Here is a 22102-nt window from a genome sequence, read left to right as displayed (position 1 = left end):
GTGAAACCAATCAAAAGGTGCCTTAGACAGGCAAGGAAGGACAAAGACAGGTCTTCACACAGTGTGGTCAAATATTCTTCAACAAAGAGAGGGCAGGAGGAAAAGGAGAAAGGATATGAGAGGAGGGAGGGAAAGGGTCACTAAATTTAAAAGGCTATTTTGATGAACTCAAAGGGTACACAGAAGACAACTTCAACAGGCTCCTGGGGGTCAGACTTGGAGTGATGTGAGTAATAAGTAAAACATCACCAGATTATAGGATGAAATATAAAATATCCACAAATCTATATTGATGAATACTTTACTAGGTAAATTGGGAGACCAAATTCCCATGTGTCAGCCTTCTAAACCACTTGTGAAGATACACAGCTATTGAGGAGGCTGGTTATGGCCAAATGGAGTCAGTGTGCAGTGGCTTTCTTCCAAAGTGGGGGGTGGGAGGATTCACCTCACAACAGAGAAGCAGCAGGACCACCTCAGCTGAGCAACCAAGGCAACATCAGGAGTGAAAACGTTGACAATATGCACCTTTGAAGTCAAAGAACTAAAAGGTTAAAAAAAATACTAAAGTAGAGAATGTAATCTTAAGATTAAATGAGCCAATCTCATGCTGGTCAGGAATAGCCAAGGACTAAACTAACTAGCCATAACTAAACACTTTTTGGTACAGTTTCTGAATTTCTATAGAGAAGGTCATGTAGAAAAAAAGAGTCAAGGGGTTTCCTGTAGAGAGGAAACAACAGTAGTTTCATCAGAGGAGAGATGAAGACAGAGACTTTAAATCTAGACTGGGTTCAAGAGACAGCTCAGTGGTTAAGAGCACCTGCTGCTCTTCTGGAGGACCTGAGTTTGGTTCTCAACATCCATGCCTGGCAGTTTACAGCTGTAACACCAGTTCCAAGGGACCTGACATCCTTCTCTGGCCTCCAAGGGGACCTGTACACACATGTCACACATCCCCTCCCCACATATACATAAATAAAACAAATCTCAAAATAAAAGGAGTGTGACTGAGTGAACTATATGATGGATTTTACAAGATGCTGCAGGCTGTGTTCTGGGAGCAGCTGTGTGACCTTGTGCAAAGCACAGGTCTTTCAAGCTCTCCTTTCCTCATCTTCAGACAAGGGCATCAGTCGCTTCCACGGTAATGAGTGGGTCCCACACTGTTATAGAGGCTTCAAATGTGCAAATTCATTGATCTTCTCTCTATGGCAGGGTTCAATGGGGACAGCCTGTGATACAGATTCTCTATCATCCCCTCTGCATGCATAAAGACACAGATATACAATTGGCAGAGGTTCTATGACTCATTTATACCCAAAGTCACCATGCTTTAAAGACTCCTTATCATGCCTCCCAGGATGCTATGAGGACTCAGTAGAATAACTTGTTTTAAATGTGAGGCTCTACCTGTGAAAAGATCAACAACTGTAGGTCTATTTGTGTGGAAAATAAAACAAATGTGCAACCCACAGAGCTAGAGAAGAAATGGTAAAATAAATCTAAATAAAATAGAGAAATAGGAAATATATATATATTCAAATAGGAAAGATATATAATGTCAAATTAGTATGACGGTTTGAATAAGAATGGCTCTGTGGTCTTCTGTGTTTAAATACTTGGTCTGCAGTTGGTGGAACTGTTTGAGAAGGATTAGGAGGTGTGGCTTTGTTGGAGGAGGCGTGTCACTGGGTTTTGTGGTTTTAAAAGACTCTCATCATCCCCAGTGCCTCTCTGCCTCATGCTTGTCTCTCAAGTTGTGAGCTCTGAGCTACTACTCTAGCACTATGCCTGCCTGTCTGCCGCCATGCTCCCCATGATGATGTTCATAGACTATAACCCTCTGAAGCTGTAATTCCCCAATAAACTCCTTCCTTTATAACTTGCCTTGGTCATGGTGTCTTATCACAACAATAAAAAAGTAACTAAGAGAGAAAACGAAGGCAAATTTGGTGCCAGGGTAGACCACTGCTGTAAAAAGCTTACTATGGAAGTCTTTGTGACTTTGGATTAGAAAAGCAGTTAAATTCTGGGAGAAGGGCTTAATGGTCCATCCTAGTAGGATCTTGGAGGATGGAAGTGCTGAGAGCAATGTGGACTGTGGAGACCCAGCTCAAGAGGTTTCAGTGGGAATGAATATTAGCAATCAGGCTAGAGACCATACTTATGATATTTTGGCAAAGAATGTGGCTGTTTTCCACCCTAATCCTAAAAATTTGACTGAGGCTAAATTAGAACATATTGGATTAATTTTCTTAGCAGGGGAACATTCAAGACAGCCTAATATTCACTCTGTCTCATTGCTATAAGTAATCACGATTATGCAGGTCTACAGTGAAAATTAAGAAAGTTTTTAAGAAGTTAGGAAGTTAAAAAGAACTTGAAATTCTGTAAAGAACAAAATATAAATGTTTTACTAAAGAGAAAATTAGGTATAGTATATAATTTGTTAATTTTGATTTTCAACAAATTCTAGGTCATGTTCTAAGAAAATTAATATCAAAAAAGTTAAGAAGTGGGGGCTTATGGGTAGAAGATAATATGCTAATAATTTTCTAATGCGGTGGGTTCCATTTGGTTTTAACTACTCACTTCTCTCCACATGCATGCTCTTGGCTGTGTCATCTTCCAGAGTTCTAAACAGTGGGCCAAGTGGTCTCCTTTGGTCATTGATCAGCCATATGGCTTGTTTTGGCTCTGCACTATCGGCAGATGTAATTAGAGTAGAAGCTGATATGACTCTTAGTCTTGAGCTTTATATACTATTAACCTATTACTATGGTACAAATATATCTGGGCTACCCAACCAATCTCAGGCATGTGAGCAGCAGGTACTTCATTCAAGTCCACAGAAGTTCAACAGATCCTCTGGGAAAACCCAACTGAGCCTCATGGATGTGTGTAAAATTAATGACTATCATTAGAAGCTGGTGAGGTGTTGGGATTGTTTGTTACACACCAAAAGCTAACTGTGGTATTTAAACATCAGTAATAACTAGTTGGAAGACACACACTTTAAGTGTGACCTGTGACCTGTAAAGGATCTGGTCTTCTATCCTTGTGTCCATGCAACAGCCAGAGGAGCCTTCCTAAGTACAGACTGGTTCATGTTGTCCCCAGGCCTAACACCCACCAGCAGTTCCTCAGAGTCGAGTCTGGAGTCCACCTTCACTGCCTGCAGATTTGCCTTTTTGCCTTGGACCATAACTATCTCCAACCCTTTGTGTCAACGGATAGGAGTACTAGCTGCCTTGCTGTCTGTCCCTCTTGCCTGGAAGGCACACTGGAGCCATGAGGCCTTTGTGTTCCTTTCTCCCTTGCCAGAAATGCTCTTTCCCAATCTGTCTGACTCACGCGCTTTCTTTGAGCATCTGCCCAAATCACCATCACTGGAGAGGCTTTCACTGGCTACACAATAGGCCAGAGCTCTGCTCTCCTCCCATATCCCCTGCCTCCTTACTGGCTTTTGTCTCCCTCAGCACATCTTGACATAGTACTGGTATTTTTTATTTGTTTTGCATTGTCTTTCTGCACTTTCTGAAATGTAGGCTGCACACACCAGGAATTTGGTTTGTGTTCATTTCTTAATCCCAAGCCCAGAACAATGATCAGGATATAAGTCCTCAATAAATACTGTTGAAAATAGGTGAACCTAGGAAGACATTTTTGTAAAAACTCATGGAATTTGTATGAAATAAAAGAACAAATCGAAACTGAATTGAGGGAGATAGAAAAAAACATGCTCAAACATACAGTGATAAGTCAGCTTTAGGAAGAGAGAGCCAATATCTTAAGGACATAATTTCTTCTCAAATTTATTTTAATTGAACACATTCCCTAGAGTATTTAGTGTAGGAATCATCAAATAGCTCTTAAGGACAATTGAGATATGTAAATATTTACAACTATCTAAACTGCTTTGTAAGAATGAATAGTAAATGTTGTGGATATGCTGGCTCACCATGTGTGAGGACCTATGCTTCCTTAGAACTAAAAATAAATAGGTAGGCTTGTATTCTCTACCATCTGTTAAGACATTTAGAAGGCTACAGAAATAAAATCTTGGCAACACCAGTGTGAACAGTCATTTCATTGGAGCAGAATAAAATTTAGAAACAAACCTGTGACCATCCATACTGATTTTCAACTTGATGGGATTTAGATTCACCTAGACAAATCTTTAGACATATCTATGAGATAATTTCTAGTTTGCATTAACTAACATGGGAATGCCCACCCTAAATGTGGGTGGCACCATTCCCCAGGCTCAGATCCTGGGCTAAATAAAAAGAGAGCAGGCTGGGCACTAGCAGACATTGCTCTTTACTTTCTGACTGTGGATACAATGTGTCCAGTCACCTGTTCCTGCCCTGTGCCTTCTCACCAGGATGAACTGTAACCTCAAACTGTGAGCTGAAATCAATCCTCCCCTAAAGTTACTAGGATGCTGTGATGGCAGCTTTGGGACAGTGACACAGTTAATCTCTCTAGAATCTGTGTCCATGTATTAGTTACTTGCCTCACTGTGACAAGACATCTGAAGAAAGGCACTTCAAGAAGAAAGGATTTGTTCTGCCTGATGGTGGCAGATGGTGGCAGGGGACACTTTCCACCCTGACAAGGAGTGAGTGGTATAGCAGCAGCAACAAGAAGCCAGCTGGCCACACTGAGTGCACAGCCAGGAAGTCACAAGCGATAACTCCGTGTGCTCAGCCCAGTTTTTAGAAGCATTTTAAAATGTATTGACTTTATATGTATGGGTGTTTGGCCTGCATGTATGTCTGTGCACCATATTCATGACTGGTGCCCACAGAAGCCAGAAGAAGGCCTCAGATCCCCTGGGACTGAAGTTACAGATGGTGGTGAGCTGTCATGGGGGTGCTGGGAATCAAATCCTGGTCCTCTGGAAGAGTGGCCAGTGCTTTTAATATCTGTGCTATTCCTCCAGCCCCATTTTCTTCTCTTTACTCAGTCTAGGACCCCTCCACCTATGGTGTGGGTCCTCTCATCTCAATTAACCTGGACAGTCCCTCAAAGTCACTCTCAGAGGCTTGTAATTCCAGTGACTCCAGGTTCTGTCAAGTTCACAGTGAACACTAACTACCATACCTCTGGCCCTAAAAAGATACACTGACATTCTGACTATATTAAGCAATCTTGGGATATGGGCTTTGTGAAATGGGTCAACAGAAACAGAGACTGAATCTTGGCATTGTCCACATGCACACAAGCTTTGGGATTTGCTACATTCTGTTCAAGCTGCAGATTCTGTTGACTAAGATATGCCTCTGAGCACTCCAGCATATATAAATATATCTGGTCTTCCATATAAAAACAGTTACAAAAGGTTGAGAGCGCCTAGTGTGATCAAATATAGAACAGTGCTTAATACATTGCCTTATATAACTAAAGGTTTGACTAAGTCTAAGATCTCCAATGTGACTACAAGAGCCATCAGTCTTCTGAGTCACATGGGCATCTATCAACCGGCCAGAGCCAAGGGGGTCCCTGCAGTGTCTGAGAAATGGGACAAGTTTCAAGTAGTGGTAGACCATGCTGACTCAGGATTGAGAGCGCCACTAACAAAGGTAGGCTGGCTGCTCATTAGACAGTGCTAGGAAGTGAGAAGGAGAGGAATGGACCCTAGGTCTCGGGCTGGGGAGAACTTTGTGTCAGGTAAACGGGGAAGAACGTCCCCGTGTCCTTGGGTCAGGAAAAGAAGAATTGGCGTAGGAGAGATTCTGGGCAGTGGTCAGTGGTGTGCAGTTAGAAAGCATCCTTCTTTGGGGAAAAGTGTATCCAGAAGAGCCTTACCCCCATCATAACTGGTGAGAAATATTGATCTAGGAATTACCATTTCATGAAGAAATTAGTGCTAGAAGATTCTTGGAACTAATTATCTCTTTACTGTTTAAAGTAAAATGTGGAATGGTTTTTTTGGCTTGGAAATTTAGCTTTTTTAAAACAAAACAAAAAAAAAGTTTCGGTCATTTTGTGTTGTGTTTTCCTAGAACAAATAACCATTTTGTTGTATTCCTTGAGAAATAATCCATGACACATGAGCTTTTTAATCACAAAGTAAGTATGTTAAGCTTTATCATTGGAACGAAATAAATGGCTGATTATTGTCACTTATTGCTAAAGATGTTATCTGTGTTTGATCTTGGCCTGCATTCTGCTCCCCAGCCTCCCTGGTAGTTAATGTCAGTGAGTCATTTTTTTTTTTTAGTTGGGTGTATTTCCTGCTGGTTATTTGCATACTTGCATTCTGATGCTGAGAAAATCCTAGAAGCCAAGCTTCGAAAGTTGCATATGGCCTGGCGGGCGCCTGCTGTTCCAATGGTGTTCACCTGGAGTGCTTTCATGGTGGACCTGCTCCTCTTTCATAACTGAGTGTGTGTGTGTGTGTGTGTGTGTGTGTGTGTGTGTGTGTGTGTGTGTGTGTGTGTGTGTTGGGGGTGGGGTGGGCAGAAACAAAAGATAAAGAATCGAACACCCATCCTCTTTCTGTTTCATTCTTTACAGAAGGGAGGCCCACAGCCCCAGTCTGTGCAGCCTCTAGTGAGCAAACCCTGCAGCAGTTCCTCACCTGTTCACTCCTCAAATGCTCCCATGTCCAGCTGCTTAAAGCATTAGGTGATCATCTGCTGGGAATGTGAGCTGGTTATTTCTAATAATATATATGTCTAATGATATATATGTCTAAGGGCAAATGTGTTGGTCATTTAGACAGTAATTGCTGAGCACTTAGTGAATTCAGAATTTGTTTTGCTATTTCTATAAGAATGTAATTGGTATTTGGGTGGAAATTGCATTGAATCTATAAGCTACTTTGGGTAGTATAGACACTTTAAATATATTAATTCTCCCAGTCCACAAGCATAGGTGGTCTTTCCCTTGTGTGTACACATATCATCTTCAATTTATTTTATCAGTGTTTTGTAATTATTATAGGACTTGTTACTTCTTTGCTTAAAATTATTTCTAGGCATTTTGGGCTTGTTTGTTTGCTGCTGGCCCTGAATTCCCAGGTTTGACCCATCTTGCTGCCTCAGCATCCGGAGTAGCTGGGACTATCAACTTCCACTCCCATACCTGGCTTATTCCAAGGCATTTATTTTTTCTTTTGCTTTAATTTTGCTGCTGTTGTGAATAGATAGAATGTCTCTCATATCTTTTGAGTAAGTTTATTATTGTATATACTTACGTATATACAATACGGCTAGCTTTCATGTTGGATTACGAAGAATTTTACATGCTTTTCAGTTTTATTGAATTCCCTTATGCGTGTCCTTTGGTGGAGTTTGCAGCATTTGCTTTTTGGGTTTTTGTTGTTGTTGTTTGTTTGTTTTACCTATACATTATGTCATTTCCAAGAAGGCAATTTGATTTCTTCTCTTCCTATTTATATACCTTTGATTTATTTTACTTGATATCTAATTCAAAATAACTACCATAAAAAATAGCTAATGTTGACTGGAAGGCTGTAGGGTGAATTCAGACACCGCTGGAGGGATGCAGATCAGTACAGACTTCTTAGTGTCAAGGTTTCAAAACATGAAAATCAGATTATCCAAAGAACCCAGCAACCCTGCTTCTGGTTCTATCCAAAGGAAATGACTAAAGGCAGTGTGGAGGCAAAATGAGGCACTATGACAACAGGATCAACCTACAAGTCTATGACAGAAGAAAATACGTTGTGTGTGTACACAATGGAGTATGGTCCTACCATAAAACATCTGTGGTCTGGAAGATACCACGGTGAAATGAACCGCATCCCACATCTTTTCTAAGCAAGGATCTCTCACACGTGGAAACTAAACATATTGTTCTCATAGTAGACAAAAGTGGAATAATCATTCCTAGGGCATTGGAAAGGGAGAGGAAAGATTAAAAGATGCTGGATAGTAAGTAGCAAGACACACTTAGATGGAGGGAGGGAGTTCCAGCACATTATTGCCATCAGTAGGAGGCTATAGTTCACTAATGCACAGGACCCCAAAGGTTCCTAAGTTGGGGATAGAGAGATGACTCAGAGGTTAAGAGCACTAGCTGCTCTTGCAGAGGACCTGGGTTTGATTCCAGGAACCCATATGGCATCTCACAACCATCTGTAACTCCAGTTACAGGGGATCCGATGCCCTCTTTGGCCTCTTGGGAACTGTACACAAGTGGGAACTTACATACATGCACACAAAACACTTATAGATATAAAATAAAATATATACCTCTTTTTATAAAAGTTTCCAAATATAGGCAAGTGATAAGGAGATGGAAAGCTAGCTGCCTTGCTTAAAAAGGACACACTGTATACATGCACTGAAATATCAGCACATTGTATCCCACAAATACACACAATTATTATGAATTTATTTTAAGGAGAGATAGATACATATAATTGCAATAATTATCTGGTCAGGGAAAACCTGGAGAATGAGAGCAGGCCCTGAATGGGACAACTGAGTAGGGACATCCCAGGCAGAGCTTAGCAAGGATAAGGGCACAGAGGTAGAAACAGATGGAGCACAGTCTGGAGGGTGGTCTGAAAGAGGTGGTCAGCACCCATTGAGATTGGATCAGATCAAACCAAACTTCCAAATGGAACTGTGGTTAACTGCTGGACAGTGTGTTCCAAATCAAACAGTGTATCCTTCTGGGAGAGATGACTCAGTGGATGATGCCTCCACCCTGATTCCTCAGAGCTAGAAAGCACCCGTAGGTATGGACACATCTTTACACCATTCTTTTTCTGGGTGGTGGAAGGGAGGTGACCCAAGGGCTATGGGTCAGGGTAGAACTTTACAGGTGGTATAAGTAGCTAGCATTAAAATGAGACACACAGCTCCCACTGCAGCAAAGTTGCGGGAGAGAGTAGGTCATTGGCCGGCTATATTGCCACCCTGACCTCTCCAGCATCCTAACAGAGAGAGGTGCAAATCTAGACTTAGAAACAAAATGTTCCCATCGGCTAGCAGGCCATCAGTTCCATCAAGTGTCTGTACAAGGCAGGTATGCAGGACTAAGCTGTGGGGAGATTTGGGAAATATATGGAGAAGTCATCTCTAACTTGTTAACCTCCAAGATGGCCCTCTTTCCCATTGTGTGGGCAATACCCCTCTCTCCTGAGCAAAGAAATTAATAAAAACCAACATAACACGCCACACAAATTTAAGAGTTGACTCTTGCTGACAGCTAGGTGCTCTCACCTGCTGATCTGATAGTACAGAAGGCAAGGTTCTTACCCGAACTTACCTCCAAGGAGAATTAGCTTTGAGACCTCTCAGGAACATTGTTTAAATGCACCTTTCCATTTAAAAAGGATGCTTCAAATTAATGTTTGAAGTCAATTGACGAGCATTTAGTCGGGTTGAGTCTCTAGGTGTCTCAGCATGGAGAGTGGACTGGAGAGCCAGACCATGAAGATTCAGGAATACACCTGGGCGTGGGCAGGACAGGGAAGCCCTTAGGACTGTCAAGGTGGATCATCTGAGAAAAGCACCAGCTCCACAGCCTGCCAACCCAGGCTCGATTCCCAGAAACCACGTGGAAAAGCGCGATGCTGTGGTGCTCATCTGTAACCCCAGAATGCCTACAGCGAGAAAAGAGACAGAATTGTCCAGAAACTTGAGGGCCCACTGGCCTGGAGCAACACAGCAAGAACAAAAAACCCTGCCTCAGAGACAAGGCAGCGGGAGAGAACCGACTCCTCCAAACTGACTCCCGATTCCATACACATCCACCGCAGTAGTAATATTCCATAAATACATTGTAGAGGATTTTTAAAGATGCATTTGGGGACCAAAGAGGGTGTAGCCTGGCAGTGCAGTACCCTTGCTCGGGAAGGTGTAGCTTAGTGGTACAGCACACTTGCCTAGCTGAGTTCTATTTTTATACCCCCAAAATCCTGCACTTGTAACTTTCAATACAGAATCTACAGAGTCCTAGTTGTATGACTTTGGGCAAATTACTTGCTTCTCTGTGCCTCAGTTTCCCTATGGATACAATATTGAGGAAATCTGTTGTATTTACATCTGTGGGCCACAGAGTCTGCTTCCAGTCATAGTAATGAGCATAACTGCGAAAGAGGTCAACAGACATAACCACACTAGGGAATCTGGAAGCTAAAATGTTTACAATGGCTTAAGGGGGAGACATGAAGATGGCAAATTAGTACCCATCTCACTTGAAGGCTTCATTTATATCAAGTACCTGGGACAGGGGCTCACAGCTGTAAGTGCCCCAGTACTAAGCAGTACCCTGTTTTAGTACTGAGTTTTGTTTTGTATTTTTAACCTGGTGTTACCCAGGGCTACACATGGTCTGTAAAGAGTCTAAGGATCATCAAGGCCAATGTTAGCAAGAACAGTTGCAGCATTCCTGTGCTTATAGAGCATAGCCTTCATAGATTCAGTTCTCAGAGGCTTATGTTCCTACGCCTGAGAGACTTTGAGTAACTAAGCAATCATATAGTAAACTGAGGCTACCATGACCTGAGGAAAACCCCAATTAGAGAGAGGGGTGCCCTGCTTTCCCCTGATATCCCCAGTGTGACCCCTTCATTACAACACTAGAACTGTCTATCAGCATTTCCACTAATGCAAAGGGGAAAACACAGACCTGGGCTTCATGGAAAGTGTTCTGATTCTCACAACCAGAATTCCTGCCTTTAGAAGGGGGTGGGGGTAGATCTTTAACTTTTCCTTTAGCATTTCAGAACCCAATTTGAAAGCATCTTTTCTGAGGAATGGTATTTCCTGGCACAAAACAATCTTTGTCAAGTGACTCAGACTGATTATTTTTCAATATCAATTGGCCTCAACTTTACAGAGAAAAAGTGGGCACTGGGTATCAGTTTGATGTCAGGGTTTTTCCCGGTTTGAAGAGCTTTAAATACGGCTAGCCTGAAAGGTACCAGCAGGCTGAGCTCCAGACTCCTGCCAAGATGTTTGTGGCCTCCATCCTTGCCTCTGCTCTGCTCTTCGGTTCTCTTGGTTCTGTGCTGGACCGGAAATGCGACACCAAGTTGGGGATCAGAGACACCAGTTTCCTTATTGAGAAGCTGCAGGTAGATTATGGGGCTGGGGGGAGCTGGCAACTGTGTGAGCCATCCCCGGAGGATGAGACAAGGCACTCTACTCACTCGGAATTATCATCTCTTTGCCTACTGTAGGGTGACCCAGCCTCAAAATGCAGCTGCAGCACCAATGTGAGTGAATGATTTCTTGAGAGCCTTCCAAATCTGTCTTAACATTCACAGCTAGAATGTTCATGCTGAGATTTCTCTCTTGCAGGTGACCAGCTGCTTGTGTCTTCCCATCCCATCTGTAAGTGTAATTGAAAAAGATCACTGGGACTCTGTTTAAGCTTTAAAGAAAAATAACACAATTTACTTGACATTCTAAATTTTAAATTATTATTTAAGTGTAACTGTTATAGTATAGACCCCCCACCTTTAAAACGTGTATGTTTATATATACATTATACACATATCTATATGTTTAAGTTAACTTCATGGCCCTTGAAAATTTTAAATATTTTTCAGAGTCTAAAAATTATTGACTATCTTGAGATAAATGGCCATTTACAAAAATGAAAAAAATGGATATTGCTTTCTGATTCATATGCTGGTGACTCCAGTTTGTGAAACAAAGTAACAGCACCAGGCATGGACTATCTGGATGTCACACACACCTCTCCTTTCTCTAGCTCCTCCTCCTCCCTGCCCCCACCTCTTTTTCTTCCTTCATTTTCCTGCTGGGTTTTTAGTGGTTGTCAATGGTTCCAACTGTCCTCTAGGAGCATCAAAGTTTGGTGCTGGGGACCAAATGGGACCCCAAGAGAGCAGCTGCTACTGTGGCAGTGAAACTGGAACAGGGAGGCTGGGGTCCTGTTCTAACTGCTGCTTAGATGAGAGAGCTTCAGCCAGACCTCTGCAGGGCTCACGCTGCAAGCTGGGCCTGGAAGAAGCCGGGTTTGCAACCCTGTGGAGGACAGACGCCCCATCCTTTGGGGTCTGTGGTTAGGAAAGGGTCCAGCCTGTTCCCTCCTTTCTCAGAGTAGGAGTTTAGCTTGTCTGAAACATGAGCCCTATCCAATGGCATGTCTCAGCTGGTGTGAGAAAGGCTTTTCCTTTTCTGGACTTTCAAACTCGCAGCCACTGGACCTGGACAGGGCCACCAGGTGCAAGGCAGACCAGACGCAGCACAGCCTCTGTCAGGGCATCAGGCCCACATTTCCTGGACAGAATCTCCTCTGGAGGTGTCACTAGAAAGTGATTCACCTTAAATTACTTAAGATCATTTCCTAAGATGGGAAAACAGCATGAGTTTGGGCGACACTGTTCAAATGAAGATGCTCTTTAAAATTCTCTTGGTGATTCTTTCTCAAAGCTGTCCTAGACAGTTTTCACGACCCCTCTACCTAAGCCCTTATCATTTACCAGGATGATTGCACCACACCGTGCTTCCAGGAGGGCCTGTCACAGGTGACCAATGCCACACAGAAATCCAGATTCTCCATTTTGTTCACTCGGGTAAAAAGGACAGTTGAAGGCCTGAAGAGCATCAAGTGTCCGGTGAGTTCTATGTTTGCGTGTGACAGCTGATTTCTGAGGGAATGCCGACACCGAAGGAGTGGGGCCTTTGGGTCCGAGCTGGAGCAGAAAGCTTGAAGCAACATGACTGCTTGTCTCCGAGCAGATGAGAAAGGATGGTAGTTAGAGTCGGCAGCCAGGCTGGAAGGGGGCAGGTAAGAAATCTAACCAGAAACAAGACTCCAGAAGTAGGAGCTGCTCTGGACTCCATGGTTCCCCTGGTTAAATGGAACCACCGACACCCGTGTGGCCAATGTCTTCTCTCTGCTTGTTGGATGATGAAAGAATTCATCCTGTTATAATCAAAAGTTGCTCTCTAGAGTCAGACTGTGCCTCATCATACTAACCAAGGATGTGGTAGCCTCTAAGTCAGGATTTTTTGTTTGTTTGTTGGATGGCTCAAAAGGTTTGTTTAAAAAATAAAAAAAGAAAGAAAGAAAGAAAGAAAGAAAGAAAGAAAGAAAGAAAGAAAGAAAGAAAGAAAGAAAGAAAAAAGAAAAGAAGAAAAGAAAAAGAAAGACAGAAAGACACCAAGGTCTAGGTAGGAACTTGCTACCCACCCTAAACACTATGAGCACGTGCCCTGGTTCCTGGGGAGTGGTGGGCCTCTGTGCCTTGGTATGCATAGGGGAGCATCAGTAGTACAAAGTGGTGTGGTTGGCCAGTCTAGTCATATAGATATGTCCACAGTGGCATCTGCCCTAGCTGTACCACATGTGCTGTTAGGCTGAGCACCTGCCTTAGAGGCCAGTTTTAGCTCTGTCACCCCTGCTGAAGGAGAACGGTGATACCCAGGAGACTTATTTTTCTGATGCGATTGTGTTTAATAAGAGACAAAGTTGGGACTTAAACTCTGGTCTATGTGAATGCAAAGCCTCACTCAGAACTACTGTGTTATAAAGTGACCTTGAAAGGATGGGGGTGAGGGAGGGAGATAAAAAGTGTATAGATATTTAGTTCTCAGAGGAACCCAAGATTTTCCCTAATGACATTTAGAGAAGTGCATGTGTGTGCATGTGCGTGTGTGCATGTGCATGCGTGCATGCATGTGCGTGTGCGCGTGCGCGTGCGCGTGCGCGTGCGTGTGCGTGTGCGTGTGTGTGTGTGTGTGTGTGACATATTCATATGCATGCATGCAGACTCCTGGAATCCTGACCCCAGATTAACCTCTACACAGTCTTTCCAAATACTAGCTGTGCCAGGAGCACCTTTTTATTTTCCCCACATCTCACTCCTCTCTCCGCTGCCCATCAGCTGGTCCCCAAGCTTGGGGAGACGGTCCTGGGGCTGCTAGGCATACCCGACGGCAGTTGCTTACTGTATGTCCTCTCCCTCGCTGCAGTTTTTCTCTTGTGAAAATCCCTGCAACCAGACCATGGCAGGCAACACCTTGTCGTTCCTGAAGAGTCTCCAGCAGACATTCCAGAAGGCAAGGGAGCAAGCGCCGAAACACCGAGCATGAAGATGAATATTATTTATTCTATTTATTGAATTTATAAAGCCTTTCCTCTTTAATTGTTACAATGAAGAAATAAACTCAGCTATTCTAGACCAAAGCCAGCTCCGTGCTTTTGTTCCACGTTGGCTTTTGGAATAGAGATCCACGGGGAAGCAGAAATACCAGCTGCCTCCACGTGCTTTCTCATTAGTGCTGCTCAGAACAGCTTCGAGTGTGGTCAGAGGTGGAACAGATCAAAGGCTTGGTGATAAGCAGAGTCATAAGCCTGAGCCCAGAACTAGAGGCTTAAGCCTTGACTGGCCTGTGGGTTAGCAGCTTTGTGGGGACAGTCTGAAAGGTGACAATCCTGGAGCCGCCTGGGGGAGGCACAGGACATACCAAATTACCAAGGGGGGTCGTTCCCGGGAAACAAACTGTGGACCCAAAGTGGGAAGGGCCATTGTTTGGTGAGTCCAAGGGCTGAGTGACTCCTTGGGAGTGTGGGGGCTGGAAAGATGTGTTAGTGGTCAAGAGCATTTGCTGCTCATCCAGAGAAAGAGTTCAGTTCCCAACACCCTTGTCAGGAGGCTCACAACCATCTGTAACTCTAGCTCCAGGAGATATGGTGCCTCTGCCCTCCAAGGGCACCTCCATTCATGTGCACATGCCCCCTCCCACATCTACATATAATTTTTAAAAATGAAAATGAATGGAGGCATGGCTTACATAAGAGGCTGGCAGTGGGCCTGGAGATGAGTCACAGAGTAGGACCTCAGGTTAGAGCTTGAAGCAAAGAAGTGTGGGATCAACATGGTCTATTTACCCAAAGCTGTTCAGGAAGCACCCACCACATGTCAACCTGCAAAGTCTAGTGGGCAAACCCCAGAAATCCTCAAACCACACTGCATGCTGGCAGAGTGTGGGTGTAGCCATTCCCCTCACCCAAACCCTCTACCCACCCTACCCCAGTGTCCACTCTGGCCTCTATCCCATAATGCTCACAACCTTTGCAAGGCCAGCTCTCCAGATCATGTGCCAGCTCTCCAGGGACCTGGTTTGTTCACTCCTGTTCTAGTACTGAGCTGTCTTGGAGCAGGCACTGTGTGAATATGGGCGGAATGGATGATGGGGCTCCAGACGCCAGGGCGCAATTGGAACTGAGTCAAGGAATATGCGTGCCTGATGGATAGGTTGGACCCAGAACATTCTATGGGTGTCTTTGCAACATCGCTAGGCAGGTCAAGGGTCAGTTTATGCTACCTGCCTACATAGGATGGAAAAGACTTCAGACCTTCTGTTTGGCCCCTTTAGCATTGACTGTGGACTTGTGGACACAGGGTCAAGGACAGGTGAAAGTCCTCGGCAGAGAGAATGGCCCTCTCCCCTCCTTCTGCTGACACAGAGGTATGTGGGGAACCCTGGGTTCGTTCTTCATGAGCGAAGCTTCCAAAACTAGGTTCCTGACTCTACACAGTGAAATGAACAGGGAAGGTGTCTGAGTATGTGTGTCATGTCTGGTGTCTGGCCTGTGGATCCCCCAAAACAAGGCACCTTTCCCTACCCCTTCCAAACTTATCACTCAAAGTGTGATACACTAGAAATGCTGAGGGAGTTTAGTAAGCCACACACTTACACTAACCATTAGTGTTGAGCACTTAACATTACATTAGGCATTCTTTTCGGACTGGAAGGGAGAACCTTACTTAATCACTAAAGACTGGTAGGAAGTAGACACTAGTATTTCTTTTTTATAAGCATTAACGTCGAAGCTTTCTAGGTTGGAGATGTTCACAAGAAACATCTGGTGAAAACTTAGAGTCACTTCCAGCTGGTTCTGCTTGCCAGCCCATCACTCTGCCTGCCCTGTTCTGTTCTGTTCTGTTCTTCTATGTAAGATTCCCATGCTGTGTCCTCTGACCACAGCCCAATGCACACCTGCTTATCCAGAAAGCCACTCACTTATGCAGAAGGCAAGAGTCAGGCAGGGTTCAGATTTCAAGCTTTTTAGCCCTTTCAAAAGTTAATGCACAATTCATCTGCCACGTGTTACATAACACCCACAGCAAGGCCTGGGGCAAAATTCTGTAATTAAATGTATCAATATTCTGCAGTGAAACCAAAGAACATTCACACAGAGTGGTCAAGGTCTACAGTCACATGAGTCACAACAACCTTGAGTTGGCTGAGCTGTTTAGGTTTCAGGAAGGTGATAAAGGATTGAGGAGCTGCGTGAACAAAACACTTTGCTCCCGCTCAAGGCTCACGTATACTCTACCTGGCTCTGGGTCATCTCCAGGAGGAACAGAGACTTCTGCAAACTCTCTGGCTGGCTGGCTACATGGCAACCCCAGTGGCTTCCCCTGCATCTAGGTTTTCTGAGTCAGACCACTCAGTGTGGTTTGCAGTCTGCACTGACCTCAGTGGGACTGTAGGCAGGGGAGGGTGCTGGTGGTTGGGATGGGCTCAGAAATCAGCCTGACAACACAAACTACTGCTACAGGAGAAGAACTGAGCAATGTCAACTGCAGCTCATCGCCACATCAAAACCACCTGCCAGCCGGGTGCTTCCCCTCGGCCTTTCTGTAAAATTGTGTGAGATAAGACTCCACTGGCAGGCAAACTCTGAGGAGGCCTCACCTGGAGAGAGATGGGCTGTACTGGGAGAGCTGGACTCTATCAAGAAGCACCTTGGAGAAGGGAGAAGAAAAACGGTGCTTTGTTTTGCTGAGTGTCAGGCTGTACTAATTGTGTTTTGTAGGATAGTGAGTTGGATCCTCACATTGACCCCATGGGGTATTCACTAACAGTTGTATATGACTATTCTCATTGGACAAATGAGAGAGCTGAGGCTCAGAAGCACATTGTTCAAATGGGTAAGACTGCTGCCCTGCACAGGTGGCTAAGTCACTGGCAGATTTGTTCCAAAACCCCAGAGGATACAACAGAGACTACCTGGAGAATCCCTCTCCCTGCATCCCAACCCCAGGACCCCAAGTTTCCTTTGGGGAAGAAGGGGCTCATCTTGAGCTGAACAAAGTGGCAAAATCACATTTCCCCAGGTATTGGGTAGAACGGAGGTTAGGGGTGGGTAACAAGGTGCACCTACATCCTGCACACCTGAGGATGTGATCTGATTACTCAGCAGCCATCATAAGCATACAGGTGCCAGCTGGGCAGGACAGGGAGATTATGTGGAGCTAGGAAGTACTCAGGCAGGAGGCTAGAATGATGGTTCTTGTTGTGGCCCCAAACCCAGTTTGGGTCCCCTCCATGCTCAGAGGAACTGAGCCTAGTGAGTTCTCTTTATGCTTAACCAGAGGCCAGAAACCATACTTCTCTGGATGTCTGGCTCTCTGGATTCCACTGTGCAATCACATGCTTCTGGAATCTTCTTTGACATCAGCTTAGCAGAGGGGATTATGGGAGTTAGAACCTGAACTAATAACCTGTCATGTGCCCCGAGCATGCAAAGATTTGCTCAAGATTTGCATCTACCCCACTCCAAGCATGTTTTATGAGATGTTCACTTGGAGGCACAAAGGAGCAGCTACGGCTCTCAGGGTTTCACAGCAACCAGGCTCAGGGAACACAGATGCAGCCACCCTGTGTCAACCTCCTGACAAAAGCTAAGCAGCACAGATTCAGAGAGGAAGGCAGACAGAAACAAAGACACATCAGAAAAAGTCCCCCCCTCACGCACTGTCTTCCAACCTCTACAGGACACTTTATAGTCCCCAAACCTATTTCTGTCCGTAGTGCCTGCTGAAGATTCCAACAGTAGGTAAAAGACGACAGTGGGTGTTTGCAGATGAGGAAAACTGAGGTCCAAACAGGCAGACTCTGTCGAGATTATTCAGGTAGCCACTGAGTCTGGAATCCAAGGAAATGACAGCCCCCAGTAGCACAGAGAACCAAGAGACAGGAAGAGAAGTATCAAGGACCCCATGCTCCACCACACCTATGTCACCAGCTGGTGATGCCTCTGGGAGTTTAGTTGACCTCTGCTGCCATCAAGTGGCAATTCTATGATATACAGCCAAAGAGGCTTTTGAAGGACAGTGTTTCCTGTTGGATGGAGTATCTGTCCTCAAAGTGACCCACCAGACCAGAATCATCTTCTGAGAGACCCTTCCTTTACACTCTCATTTTCTCATGTGCACATGGGGTTTCCAAAGCTGCACAACCAATGACGTCACGAGACAAGCAGAAGGTCTCCAGCTGCCCCCACCCATTCACTACAGAGGAGTAACTCAGCCTAATCAGGAGCACACCGTGGCAGACCCTGCCTGGCCTCCAAACATACAACCCCTCCCAATCTAACTGTGCAGCCAAGGCACATTTGACACACCCTAGGATGTGATCGAGGAGGTACTCTGGGTTCACCTCAGCATTATCTAACATGCCAGGAGCATCTCCTCCCCAGCATCCTCAGAGCCTGCTCGTGATGCTGAGGAGGGGAGGATCTCTTTCTGCTGAAGGGTTTAACAAACTGAATGAAGGCATTGCCGGGACGCCTCCATCCTCAGCCCTCGAGAGAGCCTACACAAGGCAGATGCACAACAATCGTGTGACGGATAAGAGACCAGAGGCCCCATAGCCATGGGCTCAGAGCTGTCCAGAGGACTTTACAGTCCTGTGGAGGAGCTGTGGAGAGTGGAGATGGAGGAGAGCACTGTGAGGGTGTGAGGGGAGCACCTGTGAGCTACACGCTGCACTGGGAAGAAGGACCCGTCGGCCTCTGAAGGGCAGCAGTGATTTGGTGCTGGCTCTGTCAGGAATTTGCTTCAGATCACACAGAAGTGGGAGAGGATGGGGCGTAAGAGAAACTGAGGAAGACCCATAAAGGTTTGTTTTTTACTAGACTGTAAGGACAAGTTCCCCTGCTGGGATTTAAAATCACTTAATTTAAAATCATTTATAATGTATGGCATTTCCCCTTGGCTGATGGTAGCTGTGCAGGTGACAGTGTTGGGCAATTCTGAAGTCACACCAGCAGTGTGCTGAGATGCGGCAGAGTAGGTGTGGCTGCTATGGGTCCAGAATCAAAAGCAGCGTCATGAACACATGCTGCATAATAGCAATGTAATCTCATATGTGCTTTCAGTAGGAGATAAAACAGACACGTAAAATCACACTGGAAGGCTGTGTGAGGATGACATGTGCATTTTATTACCGTTTCTATATAAAAGTCAGGTCCAGAGAACACTACCTCCTGCAAGCCTGGGCTGCCATCTGCCATTCATGACACCAATACACACTACTGCTCAGGCCTGAAAACCTTTGGATTTCTCTCTCCTACATGATCCTTTCCAGCCACTGTGCCTTCTCTGCACACCATCAAGGACCAGGGAAAAAATGATACTACCCCCTTAGTTCCATTACCAGACTGCATGGAGCTGGTTTCTCTCTGAGCTGGCAACATTTCCACAGACCTAACCTGAGCAGAAATGGGGGTGACCAAGGCCTCCCAAAATCCAGGTAGAGGCATGTGACAAAGAAATAACCCAAAGGGCATTCAGTGCTTTTATTTGGAAGCACGGAGCCAGCTCAAGCTTCTCCGCAAGCCTCTTCTGTGTTTTCAGCATTCAGGGGCACAGATACTTTGCTCCAGTTTTTCACAGGTTCTAATCCAGAGCTGAAAGAGATGATGGTGGATGCTTGGTCCATGGTCTGCTGCTTCCTTCCAGCACTCTGGGCTGGGGAGAGAAATGGAGAGCCTGCAATCATGAAGGAAGTGACTGAGCTCAGTATGATGGCTGCAGCCCACCAGCACAGAGCCGGGAAGGCCAGGTCTTTTTTCTTTCCAATAACTCACTGCTGCTGCTTCTATAGGCACTGTCAGCACCAGCCTGCCATGGGATGACCCTGGTCTGCCCTGGGAAGAGAGTAGGGATGTGCAGAATCCTCTTTTGAGTTGTGGCCACCAGGATCTAGGCTCAGACAACCCACGTGGAGATGGTTTTGGTTCCACAGAGATGGGGTAGAAATCAACAACACACTGCAGCCAATCAGGACAGCTGTCTGAGATTATTTGTAAATGTTCAAACCAGGCAGCATGGGAAGAATGAGTCTCCTTTCTTTGGGTATGAAGCTCCCTGCAAATGGAAAGAAGGCTCCCTGGGTCTGGAGCATGCATGTCAGGGCAGAACACAGAACGACACTATTCTAGGAAGGTCAGGGAAGGATGACACAGTAGGACTCGTGAACAAATCTAAGAACTGACTGCCCACCAGTGACTAGGGCCCTTTTTCTCAAATTATCCCTATGACAAAATAACTACCTTACACAGTTCTCACTGAGTTTCATGTCTGTTCTGAGTAGCCTGGAAGAAAACAGAACAAGGGATGCATGAGAAGGAAGGTGCTGTCTCCTTGAGACTCTGGGGAGATGTGTCCTCCATCCCATGCATATATTTGGAAAAAATTTTCATTGACCCTTATGCCTAAGACTCTGGAGACAGTCACCATCCTGCAGCTTCCTAGGGTCTGCAGTGTTCTAGGCCAATCTGAGATACAGATTCTGGGTCTAAACGAGAAGGGAGGCATTGCTGTGCATATATTCAAAGAGTTCATGTTTCTGCTGCATAGATTGTGCCTGCCCCAAACCTTTGTAAGTGAAAGCTTAGGTTTGCTAGAGGACCTGATGTTCACGGCTTCTGGTTAGAGCAGGATTTTAAACATCTTGGGTGAAGCCTGTTAAAGACAAAGTTGCTGGGACCACCCATTCCCACTCAAGGGGACCTGCTCTTCCCACTCCCCAGGCCCACCGCCACCCTTATGACTTTTTTCTAAGGCGATTGGTTTCCATGCCCTTTGCAAGAGAGAGGACATTCGGAATGAAAATTTTCCAACTGGCTTGGCTACTGTTCTCAAATGCCAAATCTAGGACAGTCCTGACTTGGCTCTCTAGAAACTTCCTCCAGCCTCCTTAAAGAGCCAATCCTCAGGGTGGCAAAGAGTGGCACAGTATGACAACTAGGGCAAGTGCCCAACCACTCCAGACCTGAGGTCTTGGTACTGAAGCCATTCTGTATCTAAGATTTAGTCATGTGGGATATGGTTCTGGGCCATTAGGCAGGAAGGCATCTACATCATGCAAAGTGGGCTCTGGGTCTGAGGCTACAGTGGGACCTTATGGTGACTATGGGAAGTGGCATAATGGTCTTTCTGTAGTTTTTATATTTTTCTATCATGTAAAAATGCAATGATTTTTGTTACAGGTTTTTAAATTTTTATTTCCCTGTTAAAGGGGATGTCTAAGCACAGCTTTAGGAATGGAACAATGTCTGTGTCTTGCCCTGCCTTGTCATGGACATCACCCAAATACAGGGATGCTTCATCAAGAGCTTTAATTATGAAAAAGGTGTCACTACCCTTTTTCATTTTGTATAAAAAGTGGCAACAAGCCGAGGAAGCTGTGAATGTCAGAATTCTATTAAGGCCAGCTTCTAGGTTTGCTGTGGTCAGCCTGACTGACGGCTCTTTCCGCCTCCATCTAGAACCTGGTACACGTCTATGCTTCCCAGCAACAACTGCAGCATGGAGTTAGAGGGCAATAGTCAGGCTTCCCTGATGGTGGCCATCCTCCTTGGCAGTCACAGAGGCAGAGTGAAATCGTTTCTTGGTTGATGAGAAAGTCCAATGACTGACCACTCCATTTTCTTAGCTTGCAAGTGGCAAGCTTGCAGCTAGGAAGGAACAGCGACAGGACAGAGGGACGTGGGAGGCCCCCCACTCTTTATCCAGGGACAGTGCTAAGTCTCCATCAGGAAAAGGGTGGAGAAGGGAGAGCTGCTGTGCAGAGGACCCCCACTGGGAAGGATGGAGGGGAACAGCAGGCAGTTAGGGGTCTGTAGGAGGCAGGCCACATCTCAGCTAAGAAATCAAGCCATTTGCTGGAGGAAACCAACAGTTAGGTCTGGAGGACAAAGCTAGTGACACCAAGACCAAGGGGAGTTGGCTCAAGGCACAGCACGACCACAGACCCTAGGAGAGAGAGGGTAGAATGTTCAGGATGGGGGCAGGTTGGAGGCAGCAGCATCAAGGACTGACTCATGGGTTGTGTGAGGC

At 45.3% G+C, this 22102-nt stretch overlaps 2 protein-coding genes across 2 annotated transcripts in view; one reads left to right on the top strand and one right to left on the bottom strand.

Annotated features, from left to right (window-relative positions):
* Positions 1-10945: 10945 nt before the first annotated feature.
* On the top strand, positions 10946-14057 carry Il9 (interleukin 9). Its single transcript, XM_036188687.1, has 5 exons — positions 10946-11068; positions 11174-11209; positions 11295-11327; positions 12446-12577; positions 13938-14057. The coding sequence occupies exons 1-5, from the start codon at positions 10946-10948 to the stop codon at positions 14055-14057; spliced, it is 444 nt and encodes a 147-aa protein (XP_036044580.1).
* A 5132-nt stretch (positions 14058-19189) lies between these two features.
* Positions 19190-22102, bottom strand: part of Slc25a48 (solute carrier family 25 member 48) — a 42445-nt gene continuing 39532 nt past the window's right edge. The window contains 2 exon segments of the mRNA XM_036188686.1: positions 19190-19750; positions 20314-20355. The gene's annotated coding sequence lies outside the window, so the exon portion shown is untranslated.

Source organism: Onychomys torridus, chromosome 5 (assembly GCF_903995425.1).
Source record: "Onychomys torridus chromosome 5, mOncTor1.1, whole genome shotgun sequence".
In the NCBI taxonomy this organism is placed as follows: domain Eukaryota; kingdom Metazoa; phylum Chordata; class Mammalia; order Rodentia; family Cricetidae; genus Onychomys; species Onychomys torridus.
The sequence above is the reverse complement of the archived record's forward strand: the minus strand, read 5'-3'. Positions and strand labels throughout refer to the sequence as shown.

Coding starts and splice junctions, on each gene's coding strand:
- Il9 (XM_036188687.1), top strand. CDS start 10,946: ATGTTTGTGGCCTCCATCCTTGCCTCTGCTCTGCTCTTCGGTTCTCTT. Junction 11,069..11,173: donor TCCTTATTGAGAAGCTGCAG/GTAGATTATGGG, acceptor TGCCTACTGTAG/GGTGACCCAGCCTCAAAATG. Junction 11,328..12,445: donor TGTGTCTTCCCATCCCATCT/GTAAGTGTAATT, acceptor ATCATTTACCAG/GATGATTGCACCACACCGTG.